The sequence below is a fragment of the Scyliorhinus torazame genome, chromosome 16 (assembly GCF_047496885.1).
Source record: "Scyliorhinus torazame isolate Kashiwa2021f chromosome 16, sScyTor2.1, whole genome shotgun sequence".
NCBI lineage: Eukaryota > Metazoa > Chordata > Chondrichthyes > Carcharhiniformes > Scyliorhinidae > Scyliorhinus > Scyliorhinus torazame.
The window spans coordinates 135,684,980-135,702,345 of NC_092722.1; the positions used below are offsets into that span (position 1 = coordinate 135,684,980).

The 17,366-nt window shown below is 49.4% G+C and overlaps 1 protein-coding gene across 1 annotated transcript in view; it reads right to left on the reverse strand.

Moving 5' to 3' along the window:
* Positions 1-17,366, reverse strand: part of kndc1 (kinase non-catalytic C-lobe domain containing 1) — a 268,776-nt gene that overhangs the window by 22,999 nt on the left and 228,411 nt on the right. The window contains exon 24 of the mRNA XM_072479132.1: positions 10,832-11,047. Coding sequence (XP_072335233.1) covers positions 10,832-11,047 — 216 coding nt within the window. The remainder of the gene's footprint in view (positions 1-10,831; positions 11,048-17,366) is intronic.

Here is a 17,366-nt window from a genome sequence, read left to right on the forward strand (position 1 = left end):
TGTCGCAGTGGTGGTGAACATTTGCCCACAGCTATCTCACTATTTGTGTTAGTCATCAGCTAGAATTTCCCGTTGTGTCGACGTTGAGGACTTTCATGTCTTCACATTTGACAGCATCCTTGAATTTGGGCTTTAGTCTCTTGGCACCAGCTATCTCCCGCCATAAAGCATATTCTTGGGGTTGTGGTAATCTTCCATCCAGTGCACAAGCCAGTGATGCTTTCTTTGCTTGATTAGCACAAGCATGTTTGACACATTTGCCCTGGAAAAGACTGCTTCTTCATGACTTTGTCTTTCCCTGTGATTCCAAGGATATGTCACTGACACAATGGGCGAAATTCTCCATTATCGGCGCGATGTCCGCCGACCGGCGCCCAAAATGGCGCAAATCAGTCGGGCATCGCGCCGCCTCAAAGGTGCGGAATCCTCCGCATCTTGGGGGGCCGAGCCCCAACCTTAAGGGGCTAGGCCCGCGACGGACTAATTTCCACCCCGCCAGCTGGCGGAAAAGGCCGTTGGTGCCCCGCCAGCTGGCGCGGAAATGACATCTCAGGGCGGCGCATGCGCGGGAGGGTTAGCGGCCGCTCACGGCATCCCCGCACATGCGCTGTGGAGGGAGTCTCTTCCGCCTCCGCCATGGTGGAGACCGTGGCGAAGGCGGAAGGAAAAGAGTGCCCCCACGGTACAGGCCCGCCCGCAGATTGGTGGGCCCCGATCGCGGGCCAGGCCACCGTGGGGGCACCCCCCTGGGCCAGACCACCCCGCGCCCTCCCCAGGAGCCCGCCCGCGCCGCCTTGTCCCGCCGGTAAGGTAGATAGTTTAATCTACGCCGGCGGGACAGGCATTCTAGCAGCAGGACTTCGGCCCATCCGGGCCGGAGAATCGCAGGGAGGGGGGGGGCCGCCAACCGGTACGGCGTGATTCCCGCCCCCGCCGAATATCCGGCGCCGGAGAATTTGGCAACCGGCGGGGGCGGGATTCACGCCAGCCCCCGGCGATTCTCCAACCCGGCGGGGGGTCAGAGAATCTCGCCCCAGAGATCAAAGCCATTGTGTATTTTTTCTTAGTAGGTATAGGTGGTCCAGGCTTCACTGCCATACAACAATCTGCTAAGGATACAGGCCTAGTATATAAGAATCTTTGTCCAGTGGGTCAGCTTGTTTCCATGCTCATCTTTTAGCTTGCCAAAGTTGGTGGCTACCTTTCCAGAGCATGTGCTAAGCTCTGTTGCTAACTTTTGGTTGGTTCAATTGGTTCTGTTTTATAACCTTTGCTCTAGAGTCGCCAGGTATCTTTATCATACCGCCACGAGGTTCAAGTTCAAGTAATGATCAATAACTCAACACACCAATTAGTAAGATTCAAATCAAAACACATTTATTATACACAGTCAATCGCTACTCATGCGTAAATTCTACTTAATAAACTATTTCTATAACTAACAGGCCTATACTTAGCTTTGGACTGGCCCACCAGGTCAGTGGAACAAATGGCCTTTCGTTCAGGTCCTGAGCCTACGGGATTCAAAAGCTGGCATGGACTGGTAACTAGGAGCGCCTATCTCGTAGCGAGCGTTGACTTGAGACTTATTGCTTGGAGGCAGCGTGGGCAGTTCACTCTCAAGGGTTGATTCGCTGCTGAGTGACCCTGCCAAGAAGGACGATTTGAACTTGGGGGCTTTGCTTTATATCCCCAGGGGCTTCCCGCCCTTCGGGGCGGACCCCGTACCTGGTTTCAAGTGATTGGACTTTGTTCCAATCACTTGGTTCGATTTCTCCAATGCTGGAGCGGTTCCCTGATCGTTGGGCGGTCTTTAAGTGTCCGTTAACCTCTTTTGTGTTGGCTCCTGCTGGCGCCGAGGAGTCTGGCTTGGCTTTGTTTACCTTAAAATGTTTTGATTGTTCCTGGGATCGCTCATTACTATGTAGATGGCTGCTACATTACTATGCAGATGGCTGTTTGTATCGATGCTGTCTGGGTTTCTGCAGAGTCTAATACGCAGTAAACTTGCACCTGCTAGTGTTTTGCCTGTGTTGGCTGAATTTCCCTTCAGCCTTTGCTGTTCTCGATTTTAAGGCGGGAAGTGGCCAACTCAGGTGGCTACAGCTCTTCTTCAGGAGACAGGTTGTTATTAACTGTCAATCCAAGGTTGCCGACAGCTTCAGTGGTGCATTGTGAATTTGATCGCAGGCTTGATAGAGGCAAGCCATGAGCCGTTGGAGCTGCTCTACTGTCCCATCTACTGATGCAGCATCACCACAGATACATAGAAGATGGGAGCAGGAGGAGGCCTTTTGGACCTTCGAGCCTGCTCCGCCATTAATCACGATCGTGGCTGATCATCCAACCCAATATCCTCATCCTGCTTTCTCTCCATAGCCTTTGATCCCATTCTCCCCAAGTGCTATATCTAGCCACCTCTTGAATATATTCGATGTTTTAGCATCAACTATTTCCTGTAGTGATGAATTCCACAGGCTCACCACTCTTTGGGTGAAGAAATGTCTCCTCATCTGTGTCCAGGTTTACCCTGAATCCTCAGACTGTGACCCCTGGTTCTGGACACACCCATCATTGGGAACATCTTCCCTGCATCTACCCTGTCTACTCCTGTTAAAATTTTATAAGTCTCTATGAGATCTCCCCTCATTCTTCTGAACTCCAGCGAGAACAATCCTAATCTAGTCAATCTCACCTCATATGACAGTCCCGCCATCCCTGGAATCAGTCTGGTAAACCTTCGCTGCACTCGAGAGAGAGACAGAGAGCAAGAACATCCTTCCTCAGAAAAGGAGACCAAAACTGCACACAATATTCTAGGTGTGGCCTCACCAACACCCTGTATAATGCAGCAAGACTTCCTTGCTTCTGTACTCAAAACTCTCGCAATAAAGGCCAATATACCATGAGCCTTCTTTACCGCCTGCTGCACCTGCATGCTTACCTTCAGCGACTGGTGCACAAGGACACCCAGGTCCTGCTGCACACTTCCCTCTCCCGACTTACAACCATTCAGGTAGTAATCTGCCTTACTGTTTTTGCTTCCAATGTGAATAACCTCACACGTATCCAAATTATACTGCATCTGCCATTGATTTGCCTAATCGCCCAGCCTGTCCAGATCATGCTGTAGGATCCCTGCACCCTCGTCACAGTTCACCCTCCTACCCAACTTGGTATCATCTGTAAACTTTGAGATGCTACATTTTGTTCCCTCATCCAAATCATTAATATATATTGTGAATAGCTGGATCCCTGTGGCACCCCACTAGTTACTGCCTGCCAATTTGAAAAAGACCCATTAATTCCTACTCTTTGTTTCCTCTCGGCCAACCAGTTTTCTATCCACCTCAATAACATTCCCCAATCCCATGCGCTTTCATTTTTCACAATAATCTCTTCTGCGGGACTTTGTCAAACGCCTTCTGAAAGTCCAAATATACCACATCGACTGGCTCCCCCTTGTCAACTGTACTGGTTACATCATCAAAGAATTCCAACAAATTTGTCAAGCATGATTTCCCCTTCATAAATCCATGCTGACTCTGACTGATCCTGCCAGTGCTTTCTAAATGTTCCTCTAGAAAGTCCTTGATAATCGATTCAAGAATTTTCCCTACTACCGGTGTTAGGCTTACTGGTATTTAATTCCCTGCTTTCTCTTTACCTCCATTTTTGAATATTGGAGAGACGTGAGCTACCCACCAATCTGCAGGGACTGTTCCAGAGTCTATAGAATCCCGGAAGATGACCACAAATGCATCCACTATTTTCAGAGCCACCTCCTTAATCACTCTGGGATGCAGATTCTCAGACCCTGGGAATTTATCCGCCTTCAATCCATCAATTTTCCCAGCACCATTTCTCTACTAATGTCGATCTCCCTCAGTTCTTCCCTCTCACTAAACCTTTCATTCTCCAACATTTCTGGTATCTGATTGGTGTCCTCTTTTGTGAAGACAGAACCAAAGTATGTCTTCCATTGCTCAGCTATTTATTTTTCCCTTATTATGCATTCCCGTTTCTGTCTGTAGGGTACCTACATTTCTCTTTACCAATCTCTTTCTCTTCACATATCTATAGGAACTCTTAGTGTTAGTCTTTATGTTCCCTGCAAACTTCCTTTCGTACTCTACTTTCCCCTTCATAATCAATCCCTTCGTCCTTCTTTGTTGAATTCTAAACTGCTCCCAATCCTCAAACCTATTATTTTTCTTGGCCAATCTGTATGTTTCTTCCTTAGATCGGATACTATTTCTAATTTCCTTTGTAAGCCATGGATTGGCCCTCTTACCCATTTTGCTTTTGTGTCAGACAGGAACGAACAGTTGCTGCAGTTCCTCCGTGCGTTCCTTGAATGTTTACCATTGCCTATCCACTGTCATCCCTTTAAGTAACACTCCCCAATCTATCAAGGCCAACTCACACCTCATATCTTCATAGTTTACTTTATTAAGATTCAGCACCCTAGTTTCCGAATCAACTACTTCACTCTCCACCTTGATAAAAAATACTATCATGTTATGTCGCTCATCCCCAAGGGGTCTCGCACAGTCAGAATGGCAATGATTCCCTTCTCATTACACAGTACCCAGTCTAAGATGGCCTGCTCTCTAGTTTGTCCCTCCACATATTGGTCAAGAAAACCATCCCGTATACACTACAGGAATTCCTCCTCGATGGCATTGTGGCTAATTTGATTTGCCAATCTATGTGAAGATTACTATCAGCATACAGATATTTTCTGATCAGGAAGTGCCACAACTTGATTTGAATCTTGATGGGTTGAGTAGATTCCCCTCTGGTCATGTGTGGAGGTACACTTCTTCCATGTCAGCAGGAAAAGCATAGTTCAATAGGAGAGAGAAAACTATACCAAACAGAATAGGGGCTCAGACGCAATTTGGTTTCACCCCATTCTTGATTACAAAACCATCAGAGCCGGAGCCATTGAATTGAATGGTGCTGTGTAACCTTTCATGCAAGAACTGTATGAGATTCCATCTGATTTTCTCTACTACCCAGTATCCTGTCCTACTACTGGGCCGTGATTCTCCCTTCCGGGGACTAAGTCCCCACACTGGCAGGAAACCCGGCGCCAACGACTCTGGCGACAACGGGCCCCCAGGTGAGGAATTCTCACCTGTCTCGGGGGGCTAGGTGGAAGCCGGAGGGGTTGGCGCCTCTCCAGCCGGCGGCGAAGGGACTGCGCGAGGTCGCGCATGCGCGAACAGCCGTCATGATTCTGCGCATGCACAGACTGGATGTCGTTTTTTGGCGCATGCGCAGGGGATTCTCTTATCCGCGCCGGCCATGGCGGAGCCCTACAGGGGACGACGTGGAAGGAAGAAGTCCACCACGGAACAGGCCCGTCCGCAGATCAGTGGGCTCCGATCGCGGTCCAGGACACCATGGGGGCCACTCCCGAGGACCGCCCATGCCGACTTACCTGCCAGGTCCTGCCGTGTGGGACCATGCGTAACCCACACCGGCGGGACTGGCCAGAAAACGGACGGCCGCATGGCCCATCAGGCCCAGAGAATCGCTGGGGGGCTGTTGTCAATGGCCCCCGACCGGCGTGGCATGAATCCCGCCCCCGCCCGAAAAACGGCGCTGGAGAATACAGCAGCCGACGTCGGGGCGGGATTCGCGCCACCCCCCAGGGATTCTCCTACCCGACGGGGGGTCGGCGAATCTCACCCCATGTCAAATGCTTTTATGAGATCACCAAAAGCAAGGTAGAATAGTATTTGTTGCTCTTCGACCTTATCGGGGCCCACAGATCGGCGGGCCGGCCTTTCCACCCCCGGGACTACTTGCTGGCACGGCCAGCCCCTGAACACCAACCCCATGTTGGGTCAGGGCCGGCGCGCATAAGAAGTTCCCCGCGCATGCGCAGGATGGTGCGGCCCAACTGCGCAAGCCGGTTAGTCTGTACATCGCATTTCTGGGGGCCAGTGTTCCTCTGGGATCTCTTGCAGTTCAGCTGAGGGCCAGAGGGTGCCTTAGCTTCTGTGACAAGGCAGTACAGTGAGTCCTGGTCATGCAGAGGCAGTGAAGAGCAGGACAGACTGGTGCATTTGGCTCCCTCGCTGCAATAAATTAGCCCATGGCAGTGGATCATGCAATCGATATTTGGGTTACTAAAGTACCCCAGTATCGCCGCTCTATAGCTCTTGCACATCTCTGTGATTTCCCTTCAGATTTGTTCCTCAATGTCTTTCACTACTTGGAGCTGAAAAGAATACTCCAAGTTGCTCCTATCTGAATCTTCATCAGATAGATGGGTGAGGAAAAGGTCAAGTAGATGCTTTATTTGTTTTAAGGCCCTACCACGATGACAAATACACACAGGACAGGTGATACAAAGACATTTTAATGTTTCACTTCAATGTAATCCATGGAGCAGCAGCGATAAAACTAGCAATAGAAGGGAGTTTTGATTAATTAAATGAACCATTTAATGAATTGTTAATTAAGGACTTTTCATGTCCCGTGTGGGCCATCTATTATAAGTAGTAATAATTGCACTAATTATTTCATGAGTGATTCCAATGGGCAGGTTTGATAAACGGTAAGTGAATACAACCAGAAAATGAATAATGCGTGGAAGGTTTGGCCCACATTCAGGGTACCTAATGGCCACACTGCAGAGCGAAAGCTACCGCAAAATGCTAAAGGCTGTGTAGGAGTTGCAAGAGGTTGCAACTAATGGGATACAAATAATCAAGGAGGTTTTGCTACAGTAGGATATCAAGGGAGGTTAATAATCAGGGAAGAGGTGGTTGGGCTCAACTGAGAGCACCACTGAGACTCATTAATTGATTTATATTACAGAAATTACTCCCATTGAGAGGAAGACTTGCAGTTATTTCCTTCCTTCCTTTCCACTAAACAAGACTCTACAATGTCCCAGTTCCTTTGCTGCAGACCGGACTCCTCTCTCTCTATATATATATATATACAATAGGCTGGATCACCAACCACAAAGACATTCAGAATTCCCAGCCGTTGTTGCTCTACAGCTACAAATGCGACTTTAAAACATCACAGATGCAAGCAGTTATTGTAAAAGTTGCATTTGCAGCTTTGCTGGGACTTTTTCCTAAGTTGTTTTTTAGTGTTGTCTTGCCCTCGAGACAGAGAGAAACTTTTGTGGATCCTGAATTCAAGAATAGCAAATTGGTTATTTTCTTTGTTGTTTTCTTCAGTTTAGGAATAAGAAATGCCATTAATAAATGAACAACTTTGATTTTTATAGTGCCCCTCAGTCCCTCAAGATATCCCAAAGTGCTTTACAGCTAAGTAGTTATCTTTGAGATGTAAGTATTTTTATTCCGTGGGCAATTCAAGACTTTCATCATCTTCCCCTTCTATATTTGCACAAACCTTGTGATGTTGCCTCTCGGTGTCGAGGTCTTGAGCAGCCAGCGAAACAATCAAGTGAACCCTCCCAGATTTTATAAGATCAATGATCACAAATACCAATGTTGTACCTGCTGACTTTTCTTGCTGGTGACTGGTCCAACTGATCAGTTAATGCGTTGGTCTGACAGAAGTGAATTTTCCACACTAATGTCACAATATAACATTATAATATCAGCATGTACACGCCCCGGTACTATACCTTGGGACATTACTTGTTACTGATGTGATGATGCAGTGGTAGCTCACCATTTGGAGGCTTGTGTGCAGGAGCTAAAGGTCTGCAGCAGCTTTAAAAAATTTAGTTAGGTCAACATTGCTGGCAAGAATCCAGAGCCCAAGGTTAACTGAAGAAAGTGCATGAGTTTTTTTTTGTATGAAGTCAGTCAGAGGAAGGGAGCATTCTTGGCACATAGCAACATAGGCCTTTATGGAGAGTATCAAAAGTCCAGCAGTCTTTGCGCCCCAGTTAAATGCAGTTTAGAAATATGTAAAGAGCCTGGGCTGGATTCTCTGCCGGCGGGATTCTCCGTTGCGCTGGCAGCACAACCACACTCGCAGGTTTCCCGGCCACAATGGGAAATCCCATTTGCAGGTGGCAGGAATGGAGAATCCTGCTGTCGGCGAGGGCGCGCGGCCCACGGAAAACATGCTGGCAGACCGGAGTATCCGGTATTTACATAAAAGCTCTCAATGCCCAAGGGTGTTCCAAAGCACTTTGAAACCACAGCCAATGATTTCCTTTTTAAGTGCAGTCACTGCTCTGGCAGAAGCTAATTGACACAGAACGAAATAAATGGTCATATGATGGCTAGAATTTAACATGGAGATGGTGACCTCGCACCCCTCGCTTAAAACTCAGGGGTGAGCCAATCTCTTCGTGGCCAAGAAGCCCCAGCCGATCGAACAGGCCTTGGGCCTCCAAGAGGGCGTTTGTCACCCAACACCTCCCCTCACCTTGGCTCTTTTAAAATTCCAAGTGGGAAGGGTCAAAGCAGGTTGGGTTGGGGGGTTGTTTTCCATTATGATATCTCACCCAAACCAACCAAGCCCTTCTGTTCCCGGAGGGGCAGGGGATTAAACTTTCCACCACTTAATCTCCTATTACCAGAAGTAATCTTTATAAACAATTATGCAAATAAATTCACATTAAGCAGCAGCTACAACGTAAAAAAATATTTTAGACATATAGACGATATGGAGGCCATGTGTTCGCGGCGTCGTGAACGCCGTCGCGTTTTGCGACGGCGCGAACAGGGCCCGGGCACAACCTATTCTGGCCCCCATAGGGGGCCAGCTTGATGCCGGAGCGGTTCACGGCGCTCCAGCATCCTTACACGGTGCCAAATGGGCGCCTCGCCAACCAGTGAATGCGCAGTCGGGGCAGCCCAATCCTGCGCATGCGCAGTTGGGCCGCGCCATCCTGCGCATGTGTGGGGAACATCTACGCACGCCGGCCCCTCACCAACATGGCACCGGTGTTGTGGGGACGCGTGCGGAAGGAGGTGGGCCGGGGGGGGGGTGAGGCTGGCCTGCCGATCGGTGGGCCCTGATCGCAGGCCAGATCCCATTGGAGACCACCCCGGTGAAGGAGCCCCCCCCCCTCCCCTACAGGCCGCCCCCCCAGCGTTCCTGCAGAGTTCCTCCCGGCAGCGACGAGGGGTGGACGGCGCCGTCGGGAACCTGTCGTGTCGTAGCAGCCGCTCGGCCCATTCGTGCCGGAGAATCGCCGCTCGCCAGTTCTCCGAGCGGCCCGGTGCAAATTGCATGCCGCTGGTTTCCGTGGGGTGGGAGAATCGCGAGCGGGGGTTGGGGCGGCGTGTCGTGATTCGCGTGGCGCCCCGGCGATTCTCCCACCCGGCGCGGGGGTGGAGAATAGCGCCCATAGAATTTACAGTGCAGGAGGAGGCCATTCGGCCCATCGAGTCTGCACCGGCTCTTGGAAAGAGCACACTACTTAAGCCCACACCTCCACCCTATCCCTGTAACCCTGCAACCCCATCGAACCTAAGGGCAATTTAACATGGCCAATCCACCTAACCTGCACATCTTTGGATTTTAGGTCGAGTGCTGGCTGAAGGAGGAAGACAACACTCTGCGATTTGGTTTTACATTTCCATCAAGAGAATTTTGGCTGAGTCGTATCAATCCTTGTGAGAACGGCCCACTCTTGGTTTGTTGAGAAAAGGTTTTCGGCGCCCATAAATGTAAAAGGGCAGTGTAATTCCAGAGAATAAAACTGGGTTCTGATTATTATGGAGATAATGCAGATAAAGGACTCAATAACATAGTCCAGGACAAGCTGTTTACCCTTTTCTGCAATATGAGAACCAGAGGACACGACCTGGGCTTGAATACGGGGTAAGTTCAAAACTAAGCTGCATAAAAGTTAGTTCAGTGGGCGAGTGGTAAATTTGTAGAGTGGGAATTGTAGGAAGATGCTGGAAGCAAGTAGTACTGGCTCACTCAGATACAAATCAATACATTTCTTTCAGGAAACAATATTTTTGGATATGGAGTTTGCGTAATTTGGGACATGACATATGTGTCGCATGTTTGGGCGGAACAGATGACTTTCATAGAACCCTACAGTGCAGAAGGACACCATTCAACCCATCGAGTCTGCACTCACTCCAAAACAGCATCTTACCGAGGCCCACAACTGCCCGATCCCCTTAACCCCACCTAACCTGCACATCTTTGGATAATGAGGGTAAATTTATCATGGCAATCCACCTAACCTGCACATCTTTGAACTGTGGGAGGAAATCGGAGCACCCGGAGGAAACTCACACAGACACGGGGAGAAAGTGCAAACTCCAGGCAGACAGTCACTCATGTCTGGAATTGAACCCGGGTAACTGTGTGGCATCAGTGCTAGCCACTGTGCCGCCCCTTTGGTTCCCAAAACTTTCCAAAATTATGTTTTCCTTACCTTATATCTGGGTCTGATGTAGACTCATTGATAGATCTTTATCACCATGATTCCATTATTGCTGTATCATATAACCAAGAGGATAGGAGAAGACAAACTAGGCAAACCTTGGCTCCTCTAACAATTCCTACGCTCCTACAGCAGTAGCTCTCAAGAGAAGCTGAGGTAACGGTGCTACAATTGACTTAGGTTACAGAGATTATCATTCAAAGCGGAATATTAAAAATCAAAATAGAATCAGACGCAACTATGTGAATTTACATATGAATGAATGGCTACTGGGGTAAAATACTAGGCAGCATTCAGTCAACTATACTGAGTGACAGGGAACTATACTGAGTGAGCAGTTAACACTGCTCACTCAGGAGAAGAGGAGAGAAATTGGGGAATGGAAATGGATGAGACAATAAGAACAAATTTTACTTTGTTGTATTATCTAAAAGGATTTTATGAAGAGAATTTCAAAAGTACCTGTTGTAGTAAGGTCAGTTGCTGGGCTATATGCTGTGGGCTGTAGTCAGCCAACATGAAAAGTCCTTTCTCATCGACTTTCTGGTAAGCCCCCGACAGTTCTGTTGGAAAGCTATTAGAGCAGGGCTTTGGTAATGCAGTTGCTGTATTGTAATACTTTTCCTTCTGATGAGGGCTTGAAGGCTCAGTACGTTTACTAATCTTCCATTTAAAGCTCTATTTCAACAAAAAGAAATTGACAGAATGTAAAGTGCAGCAACATCGTGTAACATTACAGATGCACCAATGAAACCCATTTTATTGAAGCAGTATTTTATTTTTAATTTTTTTATTCCACAAAATACACTGAAATGAAAATAAAAAGTAGATTCTGAATACCCAGAGAATTGAAAATGAAACGTGTTGATAAACAGGATATATCGGCGACTTCCGGGTGCGGCGATGACCAGCTAAGTCGCACGTTTCGGCACCTCCCGTTGAAACGGACTTTTGCGCTCTTATTAAGAGCCCCAACGGCAATTTTTAATGTCCAAAATCACTGTGCGGTGAAATAGGAGGGAATAAATATGGATAAAGGAGAGGATAGCGGCCGGATTGCAGTGGATCCACTGGAGCAGCGGCAAGGAAGGGAAGCTCGAAGCAAGATGGCGTTGGAAGGTGGCTGTTCGGTATGGGGCCCGGAGCAACAAGAGTTCCTGCGGCGCTGTGTGGAAGAGCTGAAGAAGGAGGTGTTGGCCCCGATGCTACAGGCGATTGAAGGGCTAAAGGAGGCTCAGAGGACCCAGGAGTTGGAGCTTCGGGTCATGAAGGCAAAGGCTGCGGAGAATGAGGATGAAATACAGGGCCTGGTGGTAAAGACAGAGACGCACGAGGCACAGCACAAAAGGTGTGTGGAGAGGTTGGAAGCCCTGGAGAATAACTCGAGGAGGAAGAATTTAAGAGTCTTGGGTCTTCCCGAAGGCATAGAGGGGGCGGACGTCGGGGCATATGTGAGCACGATGCTTCACTCGCTAATGGGATCGGAGGCCCCGACGGGCCCTTTGGAGGTGGAGGGAGCTTACTGAGTTCTGGCGCGAAGACCAAAGGCAGGAGAAATACCTCGAGCCATAGTGGTGAGGTTTCACCGCTACAATGACAGAGAGATGGTTCTAAGATGGGCGAAGAAAACTCGGAGCTGCAGGTGGGAGAACGCGGTGATCCGCGTATACGAGGATTGAAGTGCAGAGGTGGCGAGAAGGAGGGCAAGTTTCAACCGGGCCAAGGCGGTGGTCCACAAAAAGAAAGTTAAATTTGGAATGTTGCAGCCGGCGAGACTGTGGGTCACACACCAAGGGAAGCACCACAACTTTGAGACGGCAGAAGAGGCGTGGACATTCATTGTGGACGAGAAGCTGGAATAGTCTGGCAAGAGAAAAAGCTTCTGTAATAATGTGGTGGGGTGATTATGTGGGACGAGGAAGGGGAAGTGGGGGGGGAATTTTTTCAATTTTTCAAGTTTGTAACTTTTCTCTTTCCCCTCGTGGGGGGGGGGGCAGTATGGGGAACTGTGGGCGCCGGTGGGAAGGAAAGGGGAAGGAGAAGGGAACTGCGCCATCAGGGGTGGGGCCGAGTGGGAAACGCGGGCTTTGTTCCCGCGCTATGGTAATTGTGGCGGGAACGGGGATGCAGGAAGGAGGGGGCCTCGCACAATGAGGGGCCGAGGATAAACGGGCGAAGCCGAGGTCAGCCAGAGTTTGCTGACTTCTGGGAGCAACTTGGGGGGTGCAACTACGCTAGAAAGGGATCTAGCGGAGGTTGAGGGGGGGGGGTAGAGCTAACTGGGTTGCTGCTGCTAAGGGGAAGGGGCGGGGTGGTCGGGGCGGGAGAAAACCGTTGGTGGGATATACGGGTACGTGGGACCCGGGTGAGGAGCTGGGTTAGAAAAGGGGATGGCTAGTCGACATGGGGGGGGGTAAAGAGCCCCCCAACCCGGCTGATCACGTGGAACGTGAGAGGGCTGAATGGGCCAATTAAAAGGGCACGGGTACTCGCACACCTAAAGAACTTAAAGGCAGATGTGATCATGTTGTGGGAGAAGCACTTGAAACTGGCAGATCAGGTCAGACTACGTAAAGGATGGGTGGGGCAGGTGTTCCATTCGGGCTTAGATGCGAAGAATAGGGGGGTGGCTATCTTAGTGGGGAAATGGGTACAGTTTGAGGCAAAGACCATAGTGGCGGACAGTGGGGGTAGATATGTGATGGTGAGTGGCAGATTGCAAGGGGAGGCGGTGGTTCTGGTGAACGTATACGCCCCGGACTGGGATGATGCAAACTTCATGAAGCGCATGCTGGGGCGTATCCCGGACCTGGAGGTGGGAAAGCTGGTAATGGGGGGGAGACTTCAATACGGTGCTTGATCCAGGGCTGGACCGGTCTAGGTCTAAGACCGGGAGGAGGCCGGCAGCGGCCAAGGTGCTTAAGGACTTCATGGAGCAGATGGGAGTAGTAAACCCCTGGAGATTTATTAGGCCTAGGAGTAAGGAGTTTTCATTTTTCTCCCATGTTCACAAGGTGTGTTCACGGATAGACTTTTTTGTCCTGGGAAGGGCACTGATTCCGAAGGTGACAGGGACGGAGTACATGGCCATAGCCATTTCGGACCACGCTCCACATTGGGTAGATCTGGAGATAGGAGAGGAAAAGGAGCAGCACCCACTCTGGAGATTGGATATGGGGTTGTTGGCGGATGAGGGGGTATGTCTAAGGGTGAGGGGGTGTATCAAAAGGTACCTGGAGCTTAATGATAACGGAGAGGTCCAGGTGGGAGTGGTCTGCGAGGCGCTGAAGGCGGTGGTCAGAGGGGAACTGATATCCATAAGGGCCCATAAAGGGAAGCAAGAGAGCAAAGAAAGGGAGCGACTGTTGAGAGAACTCCTGAGGGTAGACAGGCAATATGCAGAGGCTCCGGAGGAGGGACTGTACAGGGAAAGACAAAGGCTACATATGGAATTTGACCTGCTGACCACGGGCAAGGCAGAAGCACAGTGGAGGAGGGCACAGGGAGTACAATATGAGTATGGAGAGAAGGCGAGCCGGTTACTGGCCCAACAACTGAGGAAGAGGGGAGCGGCGAGGGAGATAGGTGGGGTGAGGGATGAGGAAGGTGAGATGGAACGGGGAGCGGAGAGGGTGAACGGGGTGTTTAAGGCATTCTATGAGAGGCTGTATAAGGCTCAGCCCCCGGAAGAGAAGGAGGGAACGATGCATTTCCTAGATCGGCTGGAATTCCCGAAGGTGGAGGAGCAGGAGAGGGCGGGACTGGGAGCACGGATTGAGGTGGAGGAGGTGGTAAAGGGGATTGGGAGCATGCAGGCGGGGAAGGCCCCGGGACCGGATGGGTTCCCGGTGGAATTTTATAGGAAATACATGGACCTACTGGCCCCGCTTTTGATGAGAACCTTTAATGAGGCCAGGGAAAGGGGGAAGCTGCCCCTGACTATGTCGGAGGCGACGATATCGTTACTCTTAAAGAAGGAAAAAGACCCGCTGCAGTGCGGGTCTTACAGGCCTATTTCCCTCCTGAACGTGGATGCTAAGCTCCTGGCCAAGGTGATGGCGACAAGGATAGAGGATTGTGTCCCGGGGATGATCCACGAGGATCAAACTGGGTTCGTTAAGGGGAGACAGCTGAACACGAATATACGGAGGCTGCTAGGGGTGATGATGATGCCCCCGCCGGAGGGGGAGGCGGAGATAGTGGTGGCGATGGACACTGAGAAAGCATTTGACAGGGTGGAGTGGGACTACTTATGGGAAGTGTTGAGTAGATTTGGTTTTGGAGAGAGGTTTATTGGATGGGTACAGCTGCTATATAGGGCCCCGGTGGCAAGTGTGATCACGAACAGGCAGAGGTCCGACTACTTCCGTCTTTATAGAGGGACAAGACAGGGGTGTCCCCTGTCCCCGTTACTGTTTGCATTGGCAATTGAGCCGCTGGCCATAGCACTGAGGGGCTCTAGGAAGTGGAGGGGAGTACTCAGGGGAGGAGAAGAACAGCGGGTATCATTATATGCAGATGATATATTGCTGTACGTTGCGGACCCAGTGGAGGGGATGCCTGAGATAATGCGGACACTCAGGGAGTTTGGGGAATTTTCGGGGTACAAAGTGAATATGGGGAAGAGTGAGTTGTTCATGGTGCATCCGGGGGAGCAGAGCAGGGGAATAGATGATTTACCGCTGAGGAGGGTGATAAGAGATTTCTGGTACTTAGGGATCCATGTAGCCAGGAGCTGGGGAACCCTACATAGGCTTAATTTAACACGATTGGTGGAACAGATGGAGAAGGATTTTAAGAGATGGGACATGGTGTCCCTGTCACTGGTGGGTAGGGTGCAGGCGGTCAAAATGGTAGTCCTCCCGAGATTTCTTTTTGTGTTCCAGTGCCTCCCGGTGATGGTTACGAGGGCTTTTTTCAAAAAAATTGAGAAGAGTGTTATGAGCTTTGTGTGGGCTGGGAAGACCCCGAGAGTGAGGAGGGTTTTTTTGCAGCGTAGCAGGGATAGGGGGGGACTGGCACTGCCGAGCTTAAGTGATTATTATTGGGCCGCCAATATCTCAATGGTGTGTAAGTGGATGGGAGAAGGGGAGGGAGCGGCGTGGAAGAGACTGGAAATGGCGTCCTGTAAAGGAACCAGCCTACAAGCATTGGCAACGGCGCCGTTGCCGTTCTCCTCGAAGAAATACACCACAAGTCCAGTGGTGGTGGCAACGCTGAAAATTTGGGGCAGTGGAGACGGGATAAGGGAATGGCGGTTGCCTCGGTGTGGTCCCCGATAAGGAATAATCATAGTTTTGTCCCGGGGAGAATAGATGGGGGATTTAGAACATGGCAGAGAGCAGGGATTGTGCAACTGAGGGATCTGTTCCTAGACGGGACGTTTGCGAGTCTGGGAGCGCTGACGGAAAAATACGGGTTGCCCCAGGGGAATGCATTTCGGTATATGCAATTGAGGGCTTTTGCGAGGCAACAGGTGAGGGAATTTCCGCAGCTCCCGACGCAGGAGATTCAGGATAGAGTGATTTCGGGGACATAGGTGGGGGATGGTAGGGTGTCAGATATATACAGGGAAATGAGAGACGAGGGGGAGATCATGGTGGATGAGCTGAAGCGAAAATGGGAAGAAGAGCTGGGGGAAGAGATCAAAGAGGGGCTGTGGGCAGATGCCCTACGCAGGGTAAACTCTTCGTCCTCGTGTGCCAGGCTTAGCCTGATACAATTCAAGGTCTTGCACAGGGCGCACATGACCGGAGCAAGGCTCAGTAAATTTTTCGGGGTAGAGGATAGCTGCGGGAGATGCGCGAGAAGCCCAGCGAACCACACGCACATGTTTCGGTCTTGCTCGGCACTGCAAGGGTTCTGGGTGGGGGTGGCAAATGTGCTTTCGAAGGTGGTGGGGGACCGGGTCGAGCCAGGCTGGAGGTTGGCTATATTCGGGGTTGCAGAAGAGCCGGGAGTGCAGGAGGCGAGAGAGGCTGATGTTTTGGCCTTTGCGTCCCTAGTAGCCCGGCGAAGGATATTGTTAATGTGGAAGGAAGCTAAACCCCTGGGCGTGGAGGCCTGGATAAACGACATGGCAGGGTTTATAAAACTGGAACGGATAAAGTTCGCACTAAGAGGTTCGGCTCAAGGGTTCAGCAGGCGGTGGCAACCGTTCATTGACTATCTCGCAGAACGATAAAGGAACTGGAAAGTCGCAGCAGCAACCCGGGGGAGGGGGCGGGGGAGGGCTCGGGTGGGCCCTCAGGGGTGCTTTTGTATGGATATTTTTACTTGGATATGTATATTGGCTTGTTTGACTTTATTATTTGGGAGAGTTCATATTTTGTTATGGCAGTTGCCATTTAGTTTATATATTATTTATTTATTTGTTAAAAAACGGTCACTATTATTTATATTGTTTTATTGTTGTAGAAAGGAAAAATTTTTGTACTGTTTTGTTTGGCCGGAAAAAATTTTGAATAAAATATATTTAAAAAACAAAAACAAAAATAGGATGTATCAAATAATCTGTTGAATAAATAAATTTAAATGTACATTATTCACATTCTCTGTAGATTGTTATTTAACTATTTGGTGAGTACACTTTTTTAAAGCAATCATAATATTCTTTTTAAATTTAAATATATAGAAGTTACCAATATTGTATAGAAATTTTCATGTACATTTTCTTTTCATGGTCATTGCCTGGGACACTTACAGGTCTAGTGTAAATGAAGTGTTCTTTTTAAATGATAGATATCTTATTCTAGGATATCCTAGGGTAGCCCTTAGAATTTCCCAAAGAATCCCCTATCACATGCTCAACTAAGATAGTTGTACTGTTGAAAATAAAGGGTTAATAAGAATACTATGAATTATGAAGCGATTAAAATGATAACTGTTCCTTTTGCTGTATTTTTCCATAACCCTTAGCTTATACATCTGGTCTGTTCTTCCAGATGTGTTTTGCTGGCAATTAAGTCATGGTAGTCAATAAGTCTGAGCTGTTTAC